The sequence below is a fragment of the Micropterus dolomieu genome, linkage group LG09, assembly GCF_021292245.1.
Source record: "Micropterus dolomieu isolate WLL.071019.BEF.003 ecotype Adirondacks linkage group LG09, ASM2129224v1, whole genome shotgun sequence".
NCBI classification, from domain to species: domain Eukaryota; kingdom Metazoa; phylum Chordata; class Actinopteri; order Centrarchiformes; family Centrarchidae; genus Micropterus; species Micropterus dolomieu.
The window spans coordinates 16767850-16790605 of NC_060158.1; the positions used below are offsets into that span (position 1 = coordinate 16767850).

Sequence of the window (22756 nt, forward strand, 5' to 3'; positions counted from 1 at the left end):
AGGCACATTCACTGGTCACGTTTCCATTTCCGGCAGCCAGGGAACCACTTGTCCATGAGAGGTACTGCTGCGGTGGCTGCTGCTGCTGCGGTGGCTGCTGCTGCTGCGGTGGCTGCTGCTGCTGCGGTGGCTGCTGCTGCTGCGGTGGCTGCTGCTGCTGCGGTGGCTGCTGCTGCTGCGGTGGCTGCTGCTGCTGCGGCTGCGGCTGCTGCATTCCCAGCCTCACCCATCCTTGGGTCGGAGTTGCTGTGTGTCCAAAGTGATTTGCTTCCTGCCCTGGGTAAATCTGGCTTGGGTAGAGTCCCCCTGTAGTATACCCTTCATGTTGGTGCAAACTCCCAGTGTATACAGGAGGCTTGTTTGGTGTTATGTAATCTGCAACAGCCTCAGAAAGATAATCTGAATGTCCATTTGCAAAATAAGCCATTTGCCTGTACTGACCATACCCTCCTGAAGCTGCCACAGTGTCACTGGCGTTTGCTGCTGCAGCTGTGGAGAAACCGTAAGAGATCTGATTGTGGTCCTGTCCATTAAAGCCGCCCACAAACTGCTGCTTAGTGGGGTCTGGCCTGGCAGTTACGATGGTGTTAATGGGCAACTGACAAACCCCATTGCTAACAGTGGTACCGGCAGAGTCTGCATTAGATGTAGCTTTAACCAGCTGAGACTCTGAATCCCATTCTTTTTTTGCCACTGTAGATGTAGTCTGCACACACTTTGTTTCCCATCTTCTCTTCACAGCACTTTTGGTTGAAGCGTTAGCGGAGGCGGTAGTAGTCTCAGCATTATCTGGAGCAGGGAGCATATTTATCTCAGACTTCCTCTCTCTCACCATAGCCATTATCTGTGCGAACGAGTCCCAGTCCATAATGGGTGTGTCTTGCTCATCAGATCCAGTTCCTGTGCCTTCGTCCTTAGCAGACAGGAGGGTGGAGGTTGCAGCATGGTTAACAGAAGTGGACTCGGAGGCCGTTTCAGGGCTGGGCTGACTGATAGGCTGCAATGCACTGCATGAACATTTGGCTGCAAAAGGACCCTTGAGTTGGTTATTTATGTTAGGTCTGACCAGTGTTTCATCAGCTGGCCTTTTCTTGGTTGAAAGGCATTTATTGCTGGGAGACGGGGACGGGCTTTGACTAGGACTAACAACAGAGGAAGATGGGGATTCGGAGCGCACTTCTGCCCGTTTCACTAGCAACTCGGGGACAGGCCTCTGCTGCTGCGAGACTGGTGGTTTGACTTCTGGTTGCACAAACAGGCTCACACAGGTCCCTTTGGGAGAGATATGTGTGGCAGCAGCAGAGAGTGGAGAGACAACTGAATCAGCCTGTAAGGAGACACTGGTCACATCCAGACTCAAGACTCTTCCTTGTTTGACCTCATCCAAATCTCCAACCATAGCAGTGTCTTCCAAATGTGGTTCGGTTTTTTTTCTCGCTTCTAAAAGACAGAAGAATGAATGAGAGATAGAAAAAAAATAAATAAAAAAGCTTCAGTATATTACAGCTTTGAGAAAGGTTATTATAAGCCCCATTCTGAGTCCTGAAAATGATTCCAGTAGTGTCTTACAAACATTTTAAAAGCACAAGAAAACATGAATACATTTGTACTTTTAAACTTATAATTGAAGAAACTTTTGTACATTTTAAAGTTAAATGCATTAATTTGGTGCAAAATTAAGAAGCTATCTATGAAGAAATTTGTATGCTTGTAAACAATGTTGTGCTCTAAAAAAATTTCATAAAAAACCCACCGTGGAGCTATAAATGGTGATGAAATGGCAACAAAAGTCAACACATTTATTTAATGTTTTTCTAAAAACCCTAAATCAAAGAATAGAAAATAGAATAAGTAATTTCCCTAAAATGTTGTTATTTTTACTTTTAATGGACACATGGAATATGTTTAATCCATCCCTCCATCGTCAACCGCTCATCCTGTGCACAGGGTCGCGGGTAATATGTTTAATACTTTGTGAATATAGTCCAATTAATCTTATGTCCATACTGTATAGACACCACATTTTGAAAACCGGGCGTGGTCACATGTGTATCCTTGCGCTAGGGTTGCCACCTGTCCCGTATTAGCTGGGACGTCCCTTATTTTAGGCCTAATTGAGTTGTCCCATTCGTGACCTCTCTTGTCCCATTTTTTGACAACTACGCTCAGGGTGCTAACTATGGCTGAGCCAGGGGGAGCTCAGCTCCTCTAAAAGCATGATTTGTGATCTTTGGGGGGGGGTCTCTAAAATATTGACAGCATGCTTTATTGACATTAATCTCTGTATTTCTCTATCATGATCATGCAGTGCGTCAGACTTCACTTCATGATCGTTCCCTCTGGCTGAAAGAATATTAGCATGATCCATCCTGCAGCTGGGGGCTCTCCGCAGCGTCACGCACCTTTCTAAATTCTTCCCTCTCATGGAGAAAAGAAAGGTCAGGTCGCAAACACAAAAGGACTGTGTTGAAGGTACCTGCTGTAAATAACTATTGTTAAACCTACCAAATATTTAATTAAGAGATTAGCTATCATTATGACAAATTGCTTAAAACTGTATATTCACACAAAAATAGGCTATACCCGCACTGCAGCAGTGCCACCTTTTGTCCCTTATTTCATAGTGACAAAGTTGGCAACACTACCTCGCGCTAAATTCATCAAGTTCGACTAGAGTCCGACCCAATTTGATAAATAATGTTGCATGTGGTTCTCGTATGGTGTAACATGAAGACTTCACAGCCTCTCTTCAGGTAGGACTCTCATACTGCAACACTTGTCTTTGTAAAGACACAAACTGACAGGATAAAGTCGCTAACCTGCCTGTCAGCTCACTCTGGGCCGTTTCAGTGAATTTACCATAAAGGCTTGAATACATGTGCACTCCAAATGGAGGCGCGGCTAGCTTAATCGCCTTCTCTCAAGCGAGTGAACAGACCGACAGAGAAATAGACAGTCAACGTTACCGTAGTTATCTCGGAAGAAACGTAGTCGATTCGGGACGAATGCCAAAGTGTGCAAGCTTACAGTAGCGCAGAGCAGCGGCCAAATGTTAGAGGTCTAAAATTTTATTATGTGTAATGAGATGTGTAAAAATATTTTCATTTCATTTTGAGATGGTGGAGCAAATTAGACTCTGGCGGGCCGCCATGGTCTCGTTAATTAATGGGAAATACTGAGTCAACAGTTTCTCGTTAGCAGGTAACAAGTCATACATTTCACTTGGTTTTGAGCCCAGGGTCTGGATAAGCTCAGGAACATTTTAATGAAATGAGTCAGAGTTAAACAATATTTGACACCATAAACACTCACTTAATATCATCATTATTACACACTGGAATTCTGGGTTACTTTTATCATATTTTTTGTGCACTTTCAAGCAAGTTCACAGGAGTGGACTGCAACATGTGGGGAAAAAACTTCAATACTGTAAATATTATGATAAATCAAACCATTGACACTTCTGTGGTCTGTCTCAAGTGCCTGTGCTGACAGCATCTCTGTGGGAAGAGATTCCTCTAGACTCTGTTGGCCATCAGGCTGCTGGTCTGTGCAACAGAAATAAAAACTCATTGCTCAGACCCACATTCTGCCTTTATTAGTCACTTTAGTTGTGTATAAGAATGACAAAACATGACCCTGTGACTGGACTAATGGGACTCACCTTTTTGTTGTGAAGGGGGTGGACAGAGGACGCTCAGTCTCTGTTCTTTCCAGATGTCTTTTACAATTTCTAAAGCTATGAAAAGCAAAGAGCACAGTTGATACTACACACTGTACACTCCCATGGATCATAAACTCTGTAGCCTTTTAAGCTTACTGCTACCTTCACTGAATGAAGCTTTCTGAAGATACTCATACAACTCGTTTCTCAGCATTACACACTTTGAAAGAGAAAACACAAACAGGTTAACAATTAGCATTATGGATGTGTATTTCCACTTTGTACATTAACTTGTTTTTTGTTGGCAAATAAAGGTTAAATAGGTTGTCCAACATAATTACTTTCTGAACTTATCAAGAAGACAACAAATATGTTTAGAATTATCTTTAACCACATCTTGCTCAAATTACCCCAAGGACATTTCAGATAACATACACAATACATGGGCCCAATAGGTTACCTGCGCCTCGGTCTTGTCCAAGCCTTCGCGGTCTGAGAGTTTGTCAACAATGTTTAATAAATTATCTAAAAGTATTTTCTCTTGGTGCTCATCATCCCGCCAAAGCGACATTAATTTGGGGTCCTGCCTCAGCTGAAAGATACACATATTATCTCATAAAATACCGTGGGAGCAAACATGAAATACTTTTGTTGTTTAGAGGTTTTCAATACATTATTAAGACTCCACTCACTGCGTATGACAACTTGTGCTCAATGCTGATGACGTGGGCACAGATGAGTCCCGCTGGGAGCATAACCTTGCAGCTCTCACACAAGAAGAATGCTTTCCGAGTTATCCCTCGACACTCCCACATAGAGCCCAGACCTGATGAGGACACACCGTCTTTCACATATATGTGTTTTTATGACATTACATAAAAGGGTCTGCTGTGTGAGGATGGAAACACCCACCTATTACTGGTTCATTTTCCAGTCCCCGCACCTTCAAGTATGTGGACAAGTGACTGCCCTGAGTTTTTTCGCCTGTTGACACCCATGCAAAATAACAAAATCAGTACATTAAATGGCAACAACTGCTGACTCACAAATGCTTAACACCTACCTACTGGCATCCTTGACAGTGCCTGTGATGTACTGTGGTGTATGGGTACATGTTGTGTTCTCTGACTGTGTCCTGATTGCTTCTGCTGTTCGGCATTCACTGTAGCGGAGGAAGGAAGCGCGTCTGGGTTGAAGAGTGTTACAAGTGATGTTTTCTGAGTGCCTTCCAGCACCTTCTGTGTGTCCTGTAAGTCTGGATCACTTCTCTCTTGCTGTTGTCCCCTCAAAAGAGTCTCTTGGCATGTATCAGGAGTTTGGGCAAATCTGCCTGCAGATTCTGAGTCAGCGGCAAGAGGATTGGCACAACCCAGAGGTTTCCCCATTTTGAGAGATTATGGATTAGTGTAAATGAGTGATGATGCAGAAGAAGACGACACACATACCACACCAATAAAGAGATTGTAGAATAAAGTGATTATATTGTTTTTACAAAGTAACAGCTAATAAAGTAATAGTGGCTTAAAATTACTAATGTCATCCAGAGCCATCCTCTGGCCGTTAAATTTACTTTACTTTGACTACTCGTCAGAATTGTATGTATATATTACAGACACAAAAACTGAAGGCAAGGCTGAATGTTTACCAGAACTCTCAATTGCAGTTGTGACTTCACCTGTAGCTTGAGACTCCACATCCGACTTAACTCTCTCAAATTTGTCTAAGAAGAGCAGAGAATTTGTATTAGTCCAGCTGTAAATATGTTAATCATTATTTTATTTATTATTATTTTCTGTTGGTTAATATGTAATTATAGACAGAAGACAAACCTTCAATGTCTGTGTAACTGTAATTTTCTTAATTAATTACGGCAATATAAAACAGTCTGAATAACATCTCTCATGAAATGGACATGTGAGTCTGGAGCAAATCTTGCGTGTGAGTATGTGGGCTCTCACCTGGCGTCTGGGGCTCATATTTGTTCTCCTGCTCTGATTGGTTATCAGTAGAAGGTCCTGCCATTTCATTCTGTGGCATGGAAGTCACTGAGAGACAAAATCAGAGTAATTGGTGTACTGTAATTCCATACTTCTGTGTCTCATTCACTGGTTTTCTAAAAACATCACAGACACATCATGATTTTCTCAACTTAACAAAAATAAAGAATCTTTTTAACTTTAGCTAAGGCAACAATACGTTTGTCAAACTTGGTGCTAAGAAACGACAATTGAATTTACCATCATCTGGGCTTGAAATTTCACATGGACTAGCAATGGCAACACGCTGTCTCAAAGCCTCTGCAGCATCAGTTGTGGAGGATGAGACCTGCGACTTGTTCTGTTTCACCATTGCTTTCACCCTTTCTAGAGCTGAGAATAAAAAGAGAATTATGATTTTCTCCACATTTATAAAACAAATCTGCAGTATTGTTATTTTGACTGGATAATTTCTCTCTCAGTCCCCTCTGACCCCACTGCTAACATGGCTGAACAACTCAAATAGAGACGGACGGTTCTTTGTAATCTTTTCACCTTGTAAGCCACGTAGCAGTAGATTTGTGAAGGGTATTAGAATATCTTTACCTTTGTTGTCTGGAAGACCATTCAGCTCGTTGTACTCATCAATGTTCACTTCCATTGTCTAGCAGAAAGACAGAAACAGGCACACAATGTTAAAACCATAACATGCTACTTCGTTAAACACATTTCCATGATGTATGTTCTCATGCATTTGTTGTCATTTCTTAACTGTATCCCTCATAACCAATGGCCAGTAATTCAATACACTGCATTTAACTAAGATACAGAACATCTTAAAAACATTCACCAATTTCAATAATTTAGGCTCCTTAAGCAGTACAAATATGAGTAAATAACATCAATTCAAGTGAGCTTATCATTAAAGATAGGTGTCAATTATTTAAGTTGATCATTGCACTAAAGACCAGAACGGTTTGTAAAAAAACAATGTGGTTACGCAACAACAATCTTGCACAGTATCTTTGACTTAAGTATAATTCTTTGTTTAAAAAAAATAAAATAATATAATATTAATAATAATAATAAATAATATTATTAATAATAAATAATAATAAATAATAATAATAATAATTAATATAATTAAAGTGTATTTAATTATTTTTTGTATTATATTTGACATCACACCATTAAGTCAGATTAACACAGACAAAAGGTTTTGGGTCACGTTTACCTGGGCGGAGGGGGATCCTACATCATTCTCAGCCAAATTGGCTACCATGTTGTCCAATTTGCTCTCCATGTCTGATGGCTTGGCTTTCCACCAAGGGTACATCTTTTTCTAGTACGAATATTAAGAGCACACAGCTAAGGTTTGTAATACTGCCCTGTTTTACAAGCTTCCTGCATTTTCTACAAGACTTGTCAAGTACGCACCACATAATTATACTTGTGGACACGATCAAGTAGGTGATCGGACTTCTGCATCTTGACTGAACACAGCTGACAGTAGACTTGCCGCTTTCCTCTACATGACACTACAATCAGCTGGTTTATGCCTATAAAGTAAAGACAACAATGCATTGATTCTGATTGAAAGAAGAGACCAATTCATAGAGACATATTTACATGTATATCTACACAAAATACTTACCAACTCTAGGAGCTGTTTCATGTGACTTTGTCTTGCTTGCGGAGGCATGTGATGGCTCTGGGGGTGGACTCTGGTTTTCAGACCTGACAGACATGAGCGTGGTCTGGCGGAGAGCTGCAGATGCGTTACTCTTAGGAATTTTTGATGCGACATCAGCACTTGACCCCAAGGAATTCTTCATATGTACAGTCTTGACAGAGGCTTCTGTGTTTTCGTCTTTAACTGACATATTAGTCATTTTTGCGGTGGCTGCAGATGTCACCATAGCTTTGGATGCAGTTTCTGAATTTTTGTAGGCAGGTAAAGTTTTGCTGTTGACTTCACGCACTACTTTGGATCCTGTGTTAGAGATGGTGGCAGCTTTAGATGAAGACACTGCAACTTGCATTGATGCAGCTGCAGTCCTGCTTTCCAGTGGTTTGGACACTGTTGCAGGCATTGTGGTTGAGGTTGTACTTGAGTTGGTTGCACTAGAGGTGGAGGTGGTTCCTGTCAGTTTGGAAGCATTTGCTGTACATTTAGAGGGGGTTGCACCGGCACTGGAGGTATTTGCTACATTTTTGCAGGCAGTTTCTCTCAATGTGGTGGAGGCTGTATAATAGCTGGAGCTGGTGGCTGGAAGTTTGGAGATGGTTGATAATATTGTGGTGTCTGGAATAGAATTTGAAGTTTTGGCCGTCATGGGTCTGGTGAGGGTGGTTCCCGTGGAATCTGACGTTGCTACAGTTTGACATGTCCCCTCTATTTTGGAAGTGGTTGCTATTTTCAATGACCCCACACTAATGTGTTCAGCTTTTCCTTTGGATTCAGGATGCATACGTGCTGTGTTTGCCCCACTTATAGACACATGAAGACTTGTTGTTTCTTTACTACATCTGGAAACAGTAAGGCAAGTGTTACCATTGTCAGCTGAATCAAGCACTTTGATATTTGTCATTTTGACGTCTTCAGTTGTTTTGGAGGTGGTTCCTGCCATTACAGACACAGCTGCAGCAACTGAAGACTGCTGTGCCTCAGAGTCTTCTGAATCATCATCAATCTCCATCTTCACCACCTTTGAAATGAAACAATTGTATTCAGTAGACTGCTCATTTTTTCAGCTGAGAGCTACACAGAACTGTCACTGCCCGTCAAATGTGTTACCATGTTAACTTTATAAGCCTTTTTGTTAAAAGGTCCAGTGTGTAAGATATAGGGGGATCTATTAGCAGTATGTAAGCATGCTTTCATTAGTGTATAATCACCTGAAAAACCCCCCACACGTTTTCATTAACTTATAATGGGCCCTTTCTATCTACAGAAGTAGCAGGTACTCTTCCACAGAGTGCGCCATATTGCCCAGGACAGACAATATAACACGTCCTTTTGTGTTTTTCACAAGTTTTGCGGCCACTGTAATTTCTGAGCAAAAGCAGAATAAAATGAGTGTGTTGTCTGGTCAAAACCCTTCTGTCCCTGACTCAAACATGTTGTCAAGATAGAGAGATAAGGTGAACACAAGTGCAGTGAGAAAAGACTCAAGCAGAATTGTGGTGCTCCATTAAGCTGCATCTTCCTGTTATCGATTTTATCTGCTCAGCATGCAGATTGACTTCTTTATGACGAATGGAAGAAATTGACTAACCCGGAATTCATCCATCGCAGAATAGACCTCATGCTGAGCATGAAGGGTTACTGATGTGTCCACAGGATGAATAGCAGGCAGAGCTGTGGTTGAAGGGAGTTCACGTCCGCCGCCCTGCTGAGTATGAAGTGCCTTCACTGTTTGTATGGCTGTGTAAATAATGGAAAATACAGAAGAATATTAAACTGTAAAAACGTTCAGACTCACTTGTAAAATCACACAAAATTAACTTCAACCAAAACCAGTCAAGACAAAAGAAGACACAAATTTAAGGAAAGATGTACCCTTACCTGATTTAAAGTTTTGCTTTGAGATGTTATTGTAAATATCTTCATCCAGATCAACAACCTGGAGACAAACAAGAATTAGTAAAACATATTACTGGCTCCTTTTCTCTCCCTCTTTATGATTTTTCTTTTAGATCTTTACGCCAATATTATCCAGGACTGACGTTTTATTTTTATTTTATTTTTTTTTAAGTGTCAGTGTAACATGTCTACAACTAAAGTAATTTAGACCAGCATCACACCTGAGCGTCTCCATATCCCTTCTCCTTTTCAACCAATGCAGCCTGATGTCTGATGATCCTCTGCCTCTGCTCGTTCCATGACAGTTCCTGTAAACCCTAATGTCGGAAACATACACAAGTGAAGGTATTACTACTATAAAACAGACCATCTGTTGTATTTGTATCAAACGTGGTAGAAACTAGGAAACACCATAATTCTGAAGGTGGCTTTACTCTTGTAATGAAGATCTTAAATAACTATGGTATGCTTTAAAAGTAAGTTGACAGTAATGTTAGCTGTTGTAGTAGCAAGCTATGAATATTGATCATTCTTCAACATGGTATTTTGATACTTTTTTGGATATAATAGGAACGTGTGTTTTAAAGGATAGGTTTGGAATGATTAAGTCTATCTTAAAACAATATTAACATGAAAAACGTAGATTTAAAAAAAAAAAAAAAAAAAAAAAAAAAAAAAAAAAAAGACATATTGGTTGCAATAATTCCTTCCGTTCATAATGGCTGTAAAGGAATATTGTCAGTAGACTCAGTCATTCAAATCGGGTGGGTATCCTTGACCTAGCAGTTGTGTGCATCTTTACTGCTGGTGTTTTGTTCAGGCAACAAACTTACATTCAACTGAGAGTTTGTCAGAACTTCTCTCTCCACCACTGCTCAGCAAGGAAAAACACTAAAATGACCATAACGTAGCATTAACCATCATTTATGCACAGAATGACAACTGTGTAATTGTCCCCCATTTCTTACAGTGTAGTGGCTCCATTAAAGAGGTGGTATTATGCTCATTTTCAGGTTCAAAATCCTATTTAGAGGTTGTACCAGAACAGGTTTACATGGTTTAATTTTCAAAAAACACCATATTTATTGTCATACTGCACATTGCTGCAGCTCCTCTTTTCACCCTGTGTGTTGAAGGCTAGAGTGATACAGCTTGTCTCTAAATGATCTTTGTTGGGAGTTGCATATGCGCAGTTCCTAGTTAAGGACTACTAGCCAATCAGAAGCAGAGAAGGGCAGGTCAGCGAAAGGCTGGTAATAGCCAATCAAAAGCAGAGAAACAGCTTTGATTCAGCTGTAGGCTACGTGTTGCCGACCATGTTGGCAATTTGGACTGGAGCAAGAGTTTCAGAGTGGTGAGTTATTAATCTGTAACAAAAGTATCTTTTATCCATAATGTTTTAACTGAGCTCTGTCTCTACATCACAGTAACAACTTTATGTCCATTGACTGCTTGGAGGGTAGCTAGTGTTTGGAAGGGAGAGGAGAGGTGTTTTTCCACCAGTGTTTGAGGGCGTGTCGGACTAGTCGCTCAGCGAGCATTATGACACGTATTTTCATTGTGACGTCACAAGAAAGGGAAGTAAAGACTGGACTACAAACGAGCTGTTTTCAAGCACTTCAGAGCAGTGTTTTCTGTGGGAGATGGGAACTCCCTTTGGGCTGGACTTCGGGCTTTTTCACTTTGCAAACCTATTACATGCACAAAAAAGATATTTAACTCAATAAAGGAGAGGGAAAAAGCCAAAAACCATAATACCACCTCTTTAAGGAATCTTGGCCAGTATGGAGAGGAGGAAGGATTACATTGACCAATAAGTCTATGTAAATACAGAATCTGACACTTCTGACTACTAAAGGCTCGCACAGACTACACGACTTTCAGCGACGGCAAATCGCCGTGCTGTTCACACTACACAGCTTGCGATGATGTGATGGGAGTCTTGAAGTCGTTCTGACGTTCACACTACGTGACTGTTGGATGACAGGGGTTCACACACTACACGAGCTGACAAGACGCTGGTCTCCAAACCACGTTTTGTCAAGAAAACACACGTGCAATGTGAAACAAATGACGTGAATCTACACACGAAACAGCTGTTGTTTGTTGTTATAAAGATAGCAAATATAAAGACAAAGAATAAGGGTGAAAGAATGGATTGGCACACCCAGGTAGCAGGGATTGTCTGAGCCAAGTCTGAGCCTGACGGTCACCAAGTTCACCGACCGGCAAATTGGGCTTAAAATCGTGTAGTGTGAACTAGGCTTAAGATTAAATTTACTCATTACCAGATACACTTTCTGGTGGTATAATCCAGTAACATGGCTGACGATGTCCTTCTCTAGGATCTTCAGAGAGCAGCACTCACAGAGGTAGATAGGGGCACGCTGATCACAATGGCATTCAATGAGAGCACTTAAACCTAGAAGACATTACATTCACCATTTATTGTGTTATCAATATTAAATCTGGCTAGAAATTTTCACAGAAGTCATTTAATTAAGAATAAATCGAGCTCATGTACATATGAGAAATCAAAATATCATAACTGAAAGTTTTTCTTTTCATCATTAAATTCTCCAAAAACATTTTAAACCAGCCAACCAACAATTAACATCAAATTTAACATTTATGGTACAATCAGCGTAACAACAACATTACCAGTGGACAGTAACAGACCAAGTTTCCTACAATATTTTAATTTATTTTTAAAGGCACTGACCAACCACAGGCTCTCGGCTCTCCCTCTGGAGATACTGCCACAAGTGATGTCCTTGTTGGGGGTTCACATTAGAAGACACTGTAAGAGAGCCATAGACAACCACAGACTGAGACATTTTCACAGAAACAGAGAAAAGTCATCGACAAACCTAAATATGACATTTAGATACCTTTATCCTTCGCAGTCTGACTTGGTTTTCCTCCACTTCCTTCAGATGCGTCATGTTCGGAGGTGAGCCGCTGCCTTTTATAGTCCCATGTGTCCTGTGATTTTTCAAACATGTTGCTGGGCCTCTTTCTTTCATTTTCTTTGTAAATGTTATTCAACGGTGTCGAGACCTCTTTGCTACTTTTGCGCCATTTTTCTCCAAACTCTGTTCCATCGTTTTTGTCTGTGTTCTGGCAGCTTTCTAGGGTCGCTGTAGGCTCTTCTACCTTCTCCTGCTTAATAGTCTTTTCTACCTTTTCCTCTTCTATCTTCTCCACCTTTATTGCCGGGCACATACTATCTGCATTCATTGTCTCCTCTGAACTAGCTTTTGAAAACACCTCTCTTCTCTGCTCTGATTCTTTTTCACTTTGTGTATGAGTCTTCTTGCCAGCTGCACTTTCTACACAGTGTATACTGGGGATTTCAGCAGCAGCTTCTACTGAAATCTTTTTCATGGTCGTCTCATTATTGTCTATGGACTTCTGACTGTAGTTTTTCTCAGGCCCCTCCATCATCCTGCCGTTTTTCTGACTGTTGTCTCTCACATGGTCCTTGTCCATGTCTTTTGAAGTTTTTCTGGGGGCTGAGAAACATGACATTAAAAAAATGAATCTGATTATAATCATTTGCAGTGGTTTATCAAGTATCCATCCAATGAGCAATAATACAAACTGCTGTCCAAGTTAAGAAATCAGTGGATGAGGTGAACAGATTAATAGTAGAGGATTTCCAGGAAGCCAAATGTACCCTCATGATATTTTTCTTATCTGCTACACCAAATAATTAAATATAAAAAACAAACAAAATCTCCCACCATGCCACCACTCAAGCCTAAACCAGACTAGTAAAGGTCATATTGAACATAAAACATCTACATAACAAAATGTTTAGCTAGTATATCTGGCTTGACTTACAAAGCTTCATTTTTGGTATTATTTCAGGTTCAAGCTTTCCTTTGCCTTCCCTCCTCTTCACAGATGCCAGGATGGATATTGCTGGAACAAAACAGTATAATAAAGTCAAGAAACCAATTCACAGTTACAGATGACCATGTGGAACATTGTTCACAATAGTTACACTCACTTTTCCGGTAGGAGCATGGCTCCCAGATGGGCGTCTCCAACGCCATGATCTTTGAAGGCAGAAAATATTGGAACAAAAGCATTAGCGCATGGCTGGAGGAGACACTCCACAAAGATTCAGTTTCTAGTATAGAATACCTGTGCATGTGATACAGAATGAATACGTGCGGCCTGTTTCGCCAAGTCCAACAAGGCCTCTGCATCCATGCTTGAGTTCAGCGAGCCTGGGTGGAAATGGTTCTACACAGACACAAAGACACACACAAAAATGTCTACTAAGTTTTTCTGATACATTTAAAACAGTCATTTGACGCCATGTGTACAATATCCAATATACCATAGCTATTCATTATTATATTAGTACATTATTGTACTTATTTGTGTGGTTGTGTTTTTTGCAACTATAGCTAATAAACAGTATTGACAGACACATTTTAAGACCTGTAAACAGAAAAAAGAATAGGAGAGAAGAAAGAATATACTGTATAATTCATAATATAATTAGCATTGGGTGGTGAGAGATTATGATAGTATGATTTTTCTATTACTCAGGGTAACCAAAATTATTGTGTTTTCTTATATTGATCTCTGATGTATTTTATAGGTAGAAGTTTATATGTTGGTTTATCATTTATTAAACTAGACCTGATGTGGGTGTTTTTTGGAGAGGTGCAGAAACAGGGGGTCTCTGCATGATCAGATAAGGACACTTGAACAATGGGTGAGGGGTGGTTTGGAATGTGGTACAAAACATCTCTTCTCCAAGATATCTTATTTCAGGAACTACGCTCATAATCTGCCCAGCAACAGCATGATGATTCGTTGAGTCAGAGGACGTGGGCCAATCATGGACTGACCTACACTTTTGTTTTATGAGGTGAGGATGTATACTAAAACACTGGGTCAGGGAGAGATAGCCAGTCAGACTTCATGAACTGATACAGCTTGTTGTTTGTCAAACAAAGGAAGATTGACCCAGAGCTCTGTAAGCCTTATTCATTTATTTGTAATAAAACTGATTAACGTGGACCAAAAACATCTTCTCCTATTGCTTCGTGAAAGAACACGCAGGACCAAGGACTACACATAGTTTAAAAAGGGTAATTTCAAGTCACGGTCCAACAGTGGTAACATGTTTAATTTTTGAATTTTGTCTAATGAATTAAGTAGTAATAAAACAGTAGTTTGATGGTAAAATGTACAGCAGTGTCATTGTCCATAAACATAACTGTAGTTATTGTAGTCTGCTATGGATAACGTTATAAAATGAGAAAGATGAACATAGACTAAACAGACTGCAACAAATTACTGACCATTTTAGCGAACTTTATCTTTAACAACTGTTGACAAAGCATTTTAATGAGGTTGACAGAAATGTCTGTTCTCGTCAGCCTTTTAAAAACCTAAAAATGTTACCAATCAATAAATTGTTTTTAAACTACAGTTTTTAGTATTAACAGTTTTCAACAGGACAAACATGTACCAATAACCAATATTGTTTCAGTTAAGTTACAACATATTTAATAATCCCTTTTGATGGACATTTTAAAATTAACTCAAATCAAGACCATATCTGATCAAGTTTAACAACTGACATTTTTTATCAGAAGTTTGGCATTTCAGCTCATGGCATCTGTGCAAATACCATAGACTGTTTAAAAAATACCTGTCCTCTCTCGTCCTCCCCCGGTGACCACAGCATGTCCAACAGTGACATAACACGTTACTAAGCTAGCTAATGCTAGAGTTAGGCAACTAAAATTGAGTAAGCTAAAATATAAGCTTCTATGTATGATATAAAGTATTAATAGAAATAAAGATAACACTGGATTCGAGCAACGTGTACTTGCTAACGTTACATAGAAGCAACCAGAGTAAAATTAATTGTAAATGTGCTGGCTCTTGGGTTTAGTGTAGTAACTTACAGTATGAAATCATTGACAAGGACCCCTCCATTATTAGTGCATTCACTGTCAGACAGCTATCCCCCCTTTCAGACCACAACCAAATAAATTAGTTCTTTAAAAACTCAGGTGAAAGGATGAGTGACACAAGAGGGGCAGTAAATTTAACATGGCCTGTTCCCTGTCGTGTCCAGGGTTGACCACTCTGAGGAGTTGCACCACAGAGCCCACACAGTGATGCCAGAAGCTTGGCTGGAGGGTTTTGCCTTTTGCACACTACTGAATAATTAGTGAAACACATACATGTACAGTATGTTTATATTCTTATATCCAATTGACATTATACATACACTCATGTAAGTTATTAAAGTCACATCTCTAATTAAGGGCAAGCACTTCCACTTAAAAGAGCAGTCAGGTTTCCTTAGATCTCATATAAATTGCCCTTTGTTAATAGTCTAACCTGTAATATTTCTCTCCCATAGACTTGCACTGAATTAATTCTCAAAGTGTCAATATCGTATGGGCCAGTTGGTTAGTTGGCCAGTGTGTGTAATGGCATTAACCTGGGTAAATTTCTCAGAATATTCATATTACCAAAAATAATGACCCCAAAGCTCTCAAGCTTTACTGAACAGCTTTGAACTCACCACCATGTAAATGAAGCCACTCATTAGCATGGTAAAAGTCTTAACTAGCTTATAAAAACAGGGTTAAACATTGATAATGTTTCAGTATTAAGATGATCTATTTCTGACCATCCCTGAATTTGCCAACCTAATATTAACAAAAACTAATACATTTTAAAAATTTACAGTTAAAAAGAGATTCCTAGATGGCAAGGCTCAAGCAAAGTTCTCCAATATTATGAGTAATACAGTTATGACTGCTCTTTAAATGATATGGTTGAAAAATTAACAAAAACAGTGTTAATTAGTTAACAGAATCTGTAGAGCAGCTGAAGGAAAATAGGGGGACACAAGGCTTACAGTTAACTTTAATACAGTATACAAAGAAGCCATGACTGTCTATAATAAAGCAATATGTCTTGCAAGAAAGGATTACTTTTCCAAGACTATTACAGAGAATGCTGGAAAGCGTTTACTTTTATTCCCCCACCACACTGTTCTCCGCATCAAATTGTGAAGAACCTGCTTAGTGGCAGTATTGCTGCTGGTGTAAACACACGTAACGTCACCAAATCCTGTAAAAACAGAACTTCACCGGTATTACGTCAACTGACCTTTCCAAGACTAACACGGAGTACTCCTCCACCTCATGTATTACCCTGTATCTAGAGCATTTTTTAAGCAGGTATTCAATAGTGGTTGTAGTCATGTCCTGAAGATGCCTTCAAAACAGCTGTTGTAAAACCCTTACTAAAAAAAACCAAAAAAAAACAGCCTAAACGGTAATGCAAGGACCACCCGTAGGCTGATATCTAACCTTCCAATCTTTAGTAAGATACTTGAAAAGGTAAAAAGCGACTTTTTATTTTCACTGGTTCAAGTGCAAATAAACTCATTTCTCGAAGAAAATATTACCTGAATAAATCTCAATTAGGCTTTAGACAATACAACAGCACTGAAGGTGCTCTTACTAAAACAATGTCTGAGACCTGTTTCAGGGTTGCACATGGGAGTTTCTTTGGTACATTATGATTCTCAATATATATGGTGCCACGTGGTAACATCATCAGAGAGCACAATGTATGTTTCCATGCAAGTGATAAGTTACTGCACAACTCTGCTGAACCAAATAATGCTGCAGCTATAAACTACCTTACTGTTAGAATAATCTTTATCAAAGAATGACCAAGTCACGTAGACATTTCCTAGCTCTGTCTATGCACCAGGTCCTGTTTTATAAGTTGACTGAGACTATATAAGTTCACTGAAAATGTTATACGCTCGCAACAGTTTAACATACTTAAGCATAGCACATTTTTCTACTACTTTTGGCAATAAATAAATGGAGGTACGTTAATGTCTTAAAGTTAAACAAGGACAAAACTGAAATCCTACTAGTGTGGTTTAATAATCTGGGGAAATTGACTCAAGAAGGAAACAAAAACATAATTTTTACACCTTAGAAACACAGCAAGTGCCACTATTTATAAATTAAAAAAGATCCAGAAAAACTTATTCATGCCTTTATTTCAAGCATTAGTCCTGTTTTAGCTGCTCTGCACTGGCTTCCTTCAATATTTAGAATTTATTTGGAGGTCCTCCCTCCTGATATTCAAAGCTCTTAACGGGCTAGGACCAAGCTACATTGCTGACTCCCTTGTTCACAACTTGCTTTCAAGAACACTCCGATCCCCTACTCCCGGTTTATAGGAGGTTCCCACAAACAGCAGAAAGAAAATGCAGCCTTTGACCGTTACACCCTATAGATATCTGGAAAGCCTGCAAGCTAAATATTTTAAAAAGAAAGCTAAAAACTGCTTTTAACTAGCTATGACTTTCCTAATGTAGATATGAAACCTCTTTTTGCACTTTGTTTCACATTTATGCACTGCTGCACTTATTTCAAAATGCTGTACTTTACATGCTATTATGCATTCTATGTATTATTATTATTATTATTATTATTATTATTAAGTTCCAGTGTCTGTCTAATCTCTTTTTTGACCCAGATGTCTCACCCTTTAGGATTTTTATTTACTGTGCTGTTGTTTGCCTGCCTTTGCACAACACTATTTGGGTAGAGGTCAACAACAATAAGAAAATAATAATGCGTGAGAAGCGTTTGGAATAAAAATACTCACCAGAAATGTTCCAACATGTTCCCGACTGAACACATGAGCATAATATTCATCTTTTGACAGCTTCCTCTCACAGAGCAAACACAGGGATTCCCTTTCTGTGGACGGATGCCATTTGACAGCCACACTGTAACTGACCATGAACTGATGACCTGCAATGACGAGGTGAAAAGTCAAAAGAAATCCATAGTGCACTGTGGTAAAATTATGTATAATAAATTTGCTGAAGCTCAGCAAATTGCGTGACCAAGGGCATGCTCCCTGTACATGTTATAGCCCTCAGTGATATGATGCATGCCTGAACATGACTACAGATTAAAAAAAACAAATACAAACAAACAGTGGAACGTTTGAGGATTTAATAACCAGATATTTATTCACAAGACTTCATTAGGCAATGCTATGGATAACATCAGGGAGAGATAGAATGGCTACAGCTTTAAATGAAAAGCGGGAGAGGGTAGAAAAGAAATTAGAAAGATGTTGGAACTTAAAGGAACAAACAAAGCTGCTAGAAATACATACACATGGTATAAAACCATATGCTTTATTCAGTTGTGTCAGCATTTGTATTGTTCTGTGATATCACAATAAAGTGTACAAGTGGCCTGAAGTTCTCATCTTTTGGCTGACTAAAGTTTATTACGAGCGTTCGCTAAAGAAATCTCCCACCACAACACTTTTGATTTCTTTTTCTCCCTAGTAGTACCCACCAAGCAAAGGAAATCTCTCGTTTTGTTGGAGTTTGCTGTATGTTTCACACCGCGGAACTGCACAGACAGAAAAGCAGAAAGACAAGTCAGATGAAAGTAAACAAGTCAAATAATTTCATTTATCTTATATAATAAAGAAATTATTTTAGCACTAACCTTCACGCTTTAAGATAGTGTGGTATAGTTCAAGTCTCTCCATCACTACAGACAAAATCAAGAACAAAACACAAAACTATGTTAGACTGCTACAGGTTTCATTTTTTTGGATTTTAATGTTGTGCAAGTAGGCTTGGTGGCAAGTATGACCAAAACCAGTTCAAAAAAATCTCACAGAGCACTGGTCACAATTTTGACACCATAAATAAAACTGCAATATGGGGAAATGTACAGGTACATTAATTAGTGGCATAATTTCCTGCATTGTCTAAAACAAGGGTTTAAGTGCAGAGAGGAAAGATACAGTCTCCCTAACTACCTCTGAATAATTTGATGCAAGACCAATTGTACCTTTAGGGTAAGAAGGTGGGATGAGCCTCTGGAACATCCAGTATGGCATATCAAGCACCTGAGAAAGGAAACATTTTTAATAAGTAATGGCTAAAGAAAATTATTTAGTCTAGAGAAAATGATTACAGGAAATTAACCTTTCTATTACATTAAGAAGCCTCACTCTGGTGGTGGTGGTGTTAGCTTTAAGACTGAATGTTACTTTGTATGCTATGATGCGGGTATAATGACTTTTGTATATGTATACACAGATGTAAACACCAGAGTAAGAAAATACAAAATATTTGAATTGGCATTTTACCTTCAGCATCATCTGATGTGATCCTCTTTCCTTCTCCTCTTCCCATGCCATTGACCTCAAGAAATTCATATCCAGAGGTTTCTCCCAGGCAAAAGGGAGACGCCAGGGATTCTGGTACACCTAAGAATTTAAATGTAAATGCTCCGTATTTGTATATCTAGTCTTTTTGACCAATCAAAGTGCTTTTACACTACATCTGCATTCACCAGTCACACACATTCATACACTGGCGGAACAGCCACCAGGGGCAATTCGGGGTTCAGTATCTTGCCCAAGGACACTTCGACATGCAGCCCGGGGATTGAACCGCCGATCTTCCGATTAACGGCCAACCGCTCTATCTCCTGAGCCACAGCCGCCCCATAATTTAGGACAGTGGCCAAAAAAAAACAAGCTTTTCCCATTGGATTTCGCTGTATATTAATGTGTTTCCGGCCCTTGCATGAATTGTTATTTTTAAATGGAATCCTGAAAGAGTTTTTTTTAACAGTTTGGCTTATAAAGGCACCGTAAGGGCTTGTGGGAATCCAGAAAAACCTAAACTATTCTAAATCTGATCACCTTAATTACAAAAAGAAAGGACACCCAACAATGTGGCAGCTATTGACCTGTGTCAGAATTTGATATAGACGTGATATAAAACTAAAAACTATGTACATAGTGTACATACCGCCAGCACCCACACACAGCTGCACTGGTGTCATAGTAATGTCCAAACACAAGCCACATATGGAAATAACTCAAACAAAAGCTTACCAATGTGAGTATGAGATGTTTTTGAGAGTCTAAGTGTTCTTTGAGAAAGGAATCCGAGAAAGAGTCCTCACAAGCAAAGCACACATAAATAGGTTTCATTTGAATCTCGGTGGTGATACACGTCACTATCAGGCTTGCACCTAAACAAACAAAATCAAATTAAGACATGAAATGTTTCTCAGTTTAACACCGAACAAAACCATAGTAAGTGGGTCAGCTCACCAACAGCTGGTTCCTTCCCTCGGGTGTACGTGTACAAGTCCAGCCAGGGTGTGAATGCTAACATTAAAAAAGGAAAGAGGGTTAAGAGAAGGAGCTGAATAAATACCAAAATCTATGGAAATTTTTCTTAAATTACAACAGATTTGAACATTGTGAGGGAAACTGCAAATTATTCATGCACATATAACCATGTTTAATTTCTACTATGTTTGATAAATCAGAATCTTGTGTAAAGGTGCCTCTGAGAGTGGGAACGTTAACAAATGTTACTAAAAAGGTCAAGCCGTGGCCTGTGGGAGAACGAGGGTTTGCTAAACAATAACTAATAAGAAACAGCTTTGGCCCAAGGCAGCATGAAAAGTAGGAGACGAGATAAGACAGTCGCAAGGTATATATGAGGTAAACTCCTTCCTTTGTTATTTGTCAGAGTGGAACTGCAAAATTGCCACGTCGTCAACTCAAAAGTTGGGCCGAAAACACAGAAAAACACATGCCAATGCCTTTTGTGATACCATCAATCACTGTAAAGGAAATGCTGGAAATTCAAATACAAAGCTCACTGTGTATAACACGTATCTATGTACAGTAAAAATCATCACACTTATTTTAAGTGTTTTGCTCAATGTCTTTGGGGTTTTTTGTTCCAAGCTGACAGTATAATTTCCTATTGGGATTAATAAAGTACTTTATTACTATTAGTACTTTTTTTTTTTTTTTTTTAAAGCTGACAGACTTGTTTTCTAACCTTTTGACAAATACAGTTTCTGCATTGCTTTAAACTAATGTCTCAAAGTGTTGCAACATGTTGTAACAGAAGGAGAAAAGTGTACCTGTTTGGTCATCTCTTCCAGCTGTAAGAAAGGGAGAAATTAATAATCTCATTTAAATCATCTTAACAATACACTATCATAAGAGAAATCAGAGAAAAGTCCAATGTACCTTCAGCAAAGGATTTCTTCAACATCTGGAGAAGAACGGAAGTCATATTTTATAGCACATCATCAAAAATCATTTTATTTTGACTAGAAAGATATAAAAATGTTGATCTACCTGTTTGTGTTTCCAGTTTTGCAAATCTGCCAAATGATTCAAATACTGACCTATGGTAAAGACCATATTGCAGTTCTGCCACAAGAGGGGAAAAACAACGGAAACAAAGTCCACTGTAAACTTGTTTTCTTAATGTCCAGCAACATTTGGTATTTGGTACAGCAGTAATATCCAGCGTGTTATGATAGTTTTTTTTATTACCTGACAGCGAACTTTGTAGAATAATGTAGCATGCACTGCTACAGACCCTGCTGACGCAGTATGACGCTCTACAAAGAAAAAACATAGTAGTAGAGTTGTTAATTCCATATTGTTAAAATTCAATTAAAAAAATGTTTACAATAGTAGTTAAAAAAAAATATACATCGTCTCTTTTTCACGAATCTATCAAATTATGTTTTTTATTTCAACAATTTGAGATAAGATTTAAGTATTATTATAGACGCTATTTAAAACACTGGAGGTCCATCCATCCGTCCATCGTCAACCGCTTATTCCTGCGTAGAGGGTTGCAATGGAGGTGTTTTAAAAAAAAAATTTCTATTAAGATATTATGCATGCAGCCAAAACATGTGAGAGGACGCAGAAGTGATCTTTTAACACCAAAACATACAGTTGTCATAGTTAATTATTCATTCAGTATAACCTGTGTGTACACTATATTACATACACATGTAAAATGTATGTGGTTTATGTACTCAGTGTATCAACTGTGATGTTAAGTTTGCATGCTTAGAGAAGCTCTGTCAGTTGACCTCAACTGGAAGATGTTTCATTAGAAAAACGCAATTAGACATTTCCTGGTTTTAATGGTGTCAGGATCCAGTTAATGACATGTTAAAATAATAATAATAATAATAATCCTTATTTGTAGAGCACTTTTCAAAAACAAGTTACAAAGTGCTTTAACAAGTGTAAAGAATAATACAAAAAAAGATAAGAGCATGAAAATTTAATATAAAATTAGTAAAATACAATAAAATAAAAGGGATAAAATAAAGTCAAATAAGATCGGGAAAAGCTCTCCTATAAAAGTATGTTTTAAGAAGGGACTTAAAAGAGTTCACTGACTCAGCCGACCTGATTTCCTCGGGCAGGCTGTTCCAGAGCCTCGGGGCCCTGACAGCAAACGCTCTGTCCCCTTTAGTTTTCAGTCGAGACTCTGGAACAGACAACAGACAACAGACCTCTGCCCGAGGATCTCAAGGTACGTGCTGGTGCGTATGGGACTAAAAGGTCAGAAATATAACAAGGCGAGAGGCCATGAAGAGCTTTAAAAGTGATCAATAGAATTTT

General features: G+C 39.0%; 1 protein-coding gene across 5 annotated transcripts in view; it reads right to left on the bottom strand.

Moving 5' to 3' along the window:
- Positions 1-22756, bottom strand: part of LOC123976198 — an 81178-nt gene that overhangs the window by 12678 nt on the left and 45744 nt on the right. For 2 of the 5 annotated variants that reach the window (XR_006826285.1, XM_046058130.1), the window contains exons 15-49: positions 21662-21729; positions 21461-21535; positions 21350-21374; positions 21241-21261; positions 20411-20467; positions 20189-20328; positions 19433-19552; positions 19132-19189; positions 18781-18825; positions 18625-18681; positions 17915-18063; positions 13379-13480; positions 13242-13290; positions 13073-13153; positions 12118-12741; positions 11949-12026; positions 11515-11648; positions 9448-9543; positions 9209-9266; positions 8919-9067; positions 7295-8348; positions 7078-7199; positions 6875-6982; positions 6247-6304; positions 5902-6033; positions 5623-5709; positions 5310-5384; positions 4728-5003; positions 4577-4648; positions 4357-4490; positions 4125-4256; positions 3827-3884; positions 3665-3739; positions 3453-3548; positions 354-1440 (exon numbers count right to left, since the gene is read on the bottom strand). Coding sequence is in view for 4 of the 5 variants with exons in the window: in XM_046058130.1 (XP_045914086.1) it covers positions 354-1440; positions 3453-3548; positions 3665-3739; positions 3827-3884; positions 4125-4256; positions 4357-4490; positions 4577-4648; positions 4728-5003; positions 5310-5384; positions 5623-5709; positions 5902-6033; positions 6247-6304; positions 6875-6982; positions 7078-7199; positions 7295-8348; positions 8919-9067; positions 9209-9266; positions 9448-9543; positions 11515-11648; positions 11949-12026; positions 12118-12741; positions 13073-13153; positions 13242-13290; positions 13379-13480; positions 17915-18063; positions 18625-18681; positions 18781-18825; positions 19132-19189; positions 19433-19552; positions 20189-20328; positions 20411-20467; positions 21241-21261; positions 21350-21374; positions 21461-21535; positions 21662-21729 (5752 nt within the window). In the remaining variant the exon portion in view is untranslated. Of the gene's footprint in view, positions 1-286; positions 1441-3452; positions 3549-3664; positions 3740-3826; positions 3885-4124; positions 4257-4356; positions 4491-4576; positions 4649-4727; positions 5004-5309; positions 5385-5622; positions 5710-5901; positions 6034-6246; positions 6305-6874; positions 6983-7077; positions 7200-7294; positions 8349-8918; positions 9068-9208; positions 9267-9447; positions 9544-11514; positions 11649-11948; positions 12027-12117; positions 12742-13072; positions 13154-13241; positions 13291-13378; positions 13481-17914; positions 18064-18624; positions 18682-18780; positions 18826-19131; positions 19190-19432; positions 19553-20188; positions 20329-20410; positions 20468-21240; positions 21262-21349; positions 21375-21460; positions 21536-21661; positions 21730-22756 lie in introns of all 5 variants that reach the window. The other 3 variants (XM_046058132.1, XM_046058131.1, XM_046058133.1) reach the window with 3 other exon arrangements.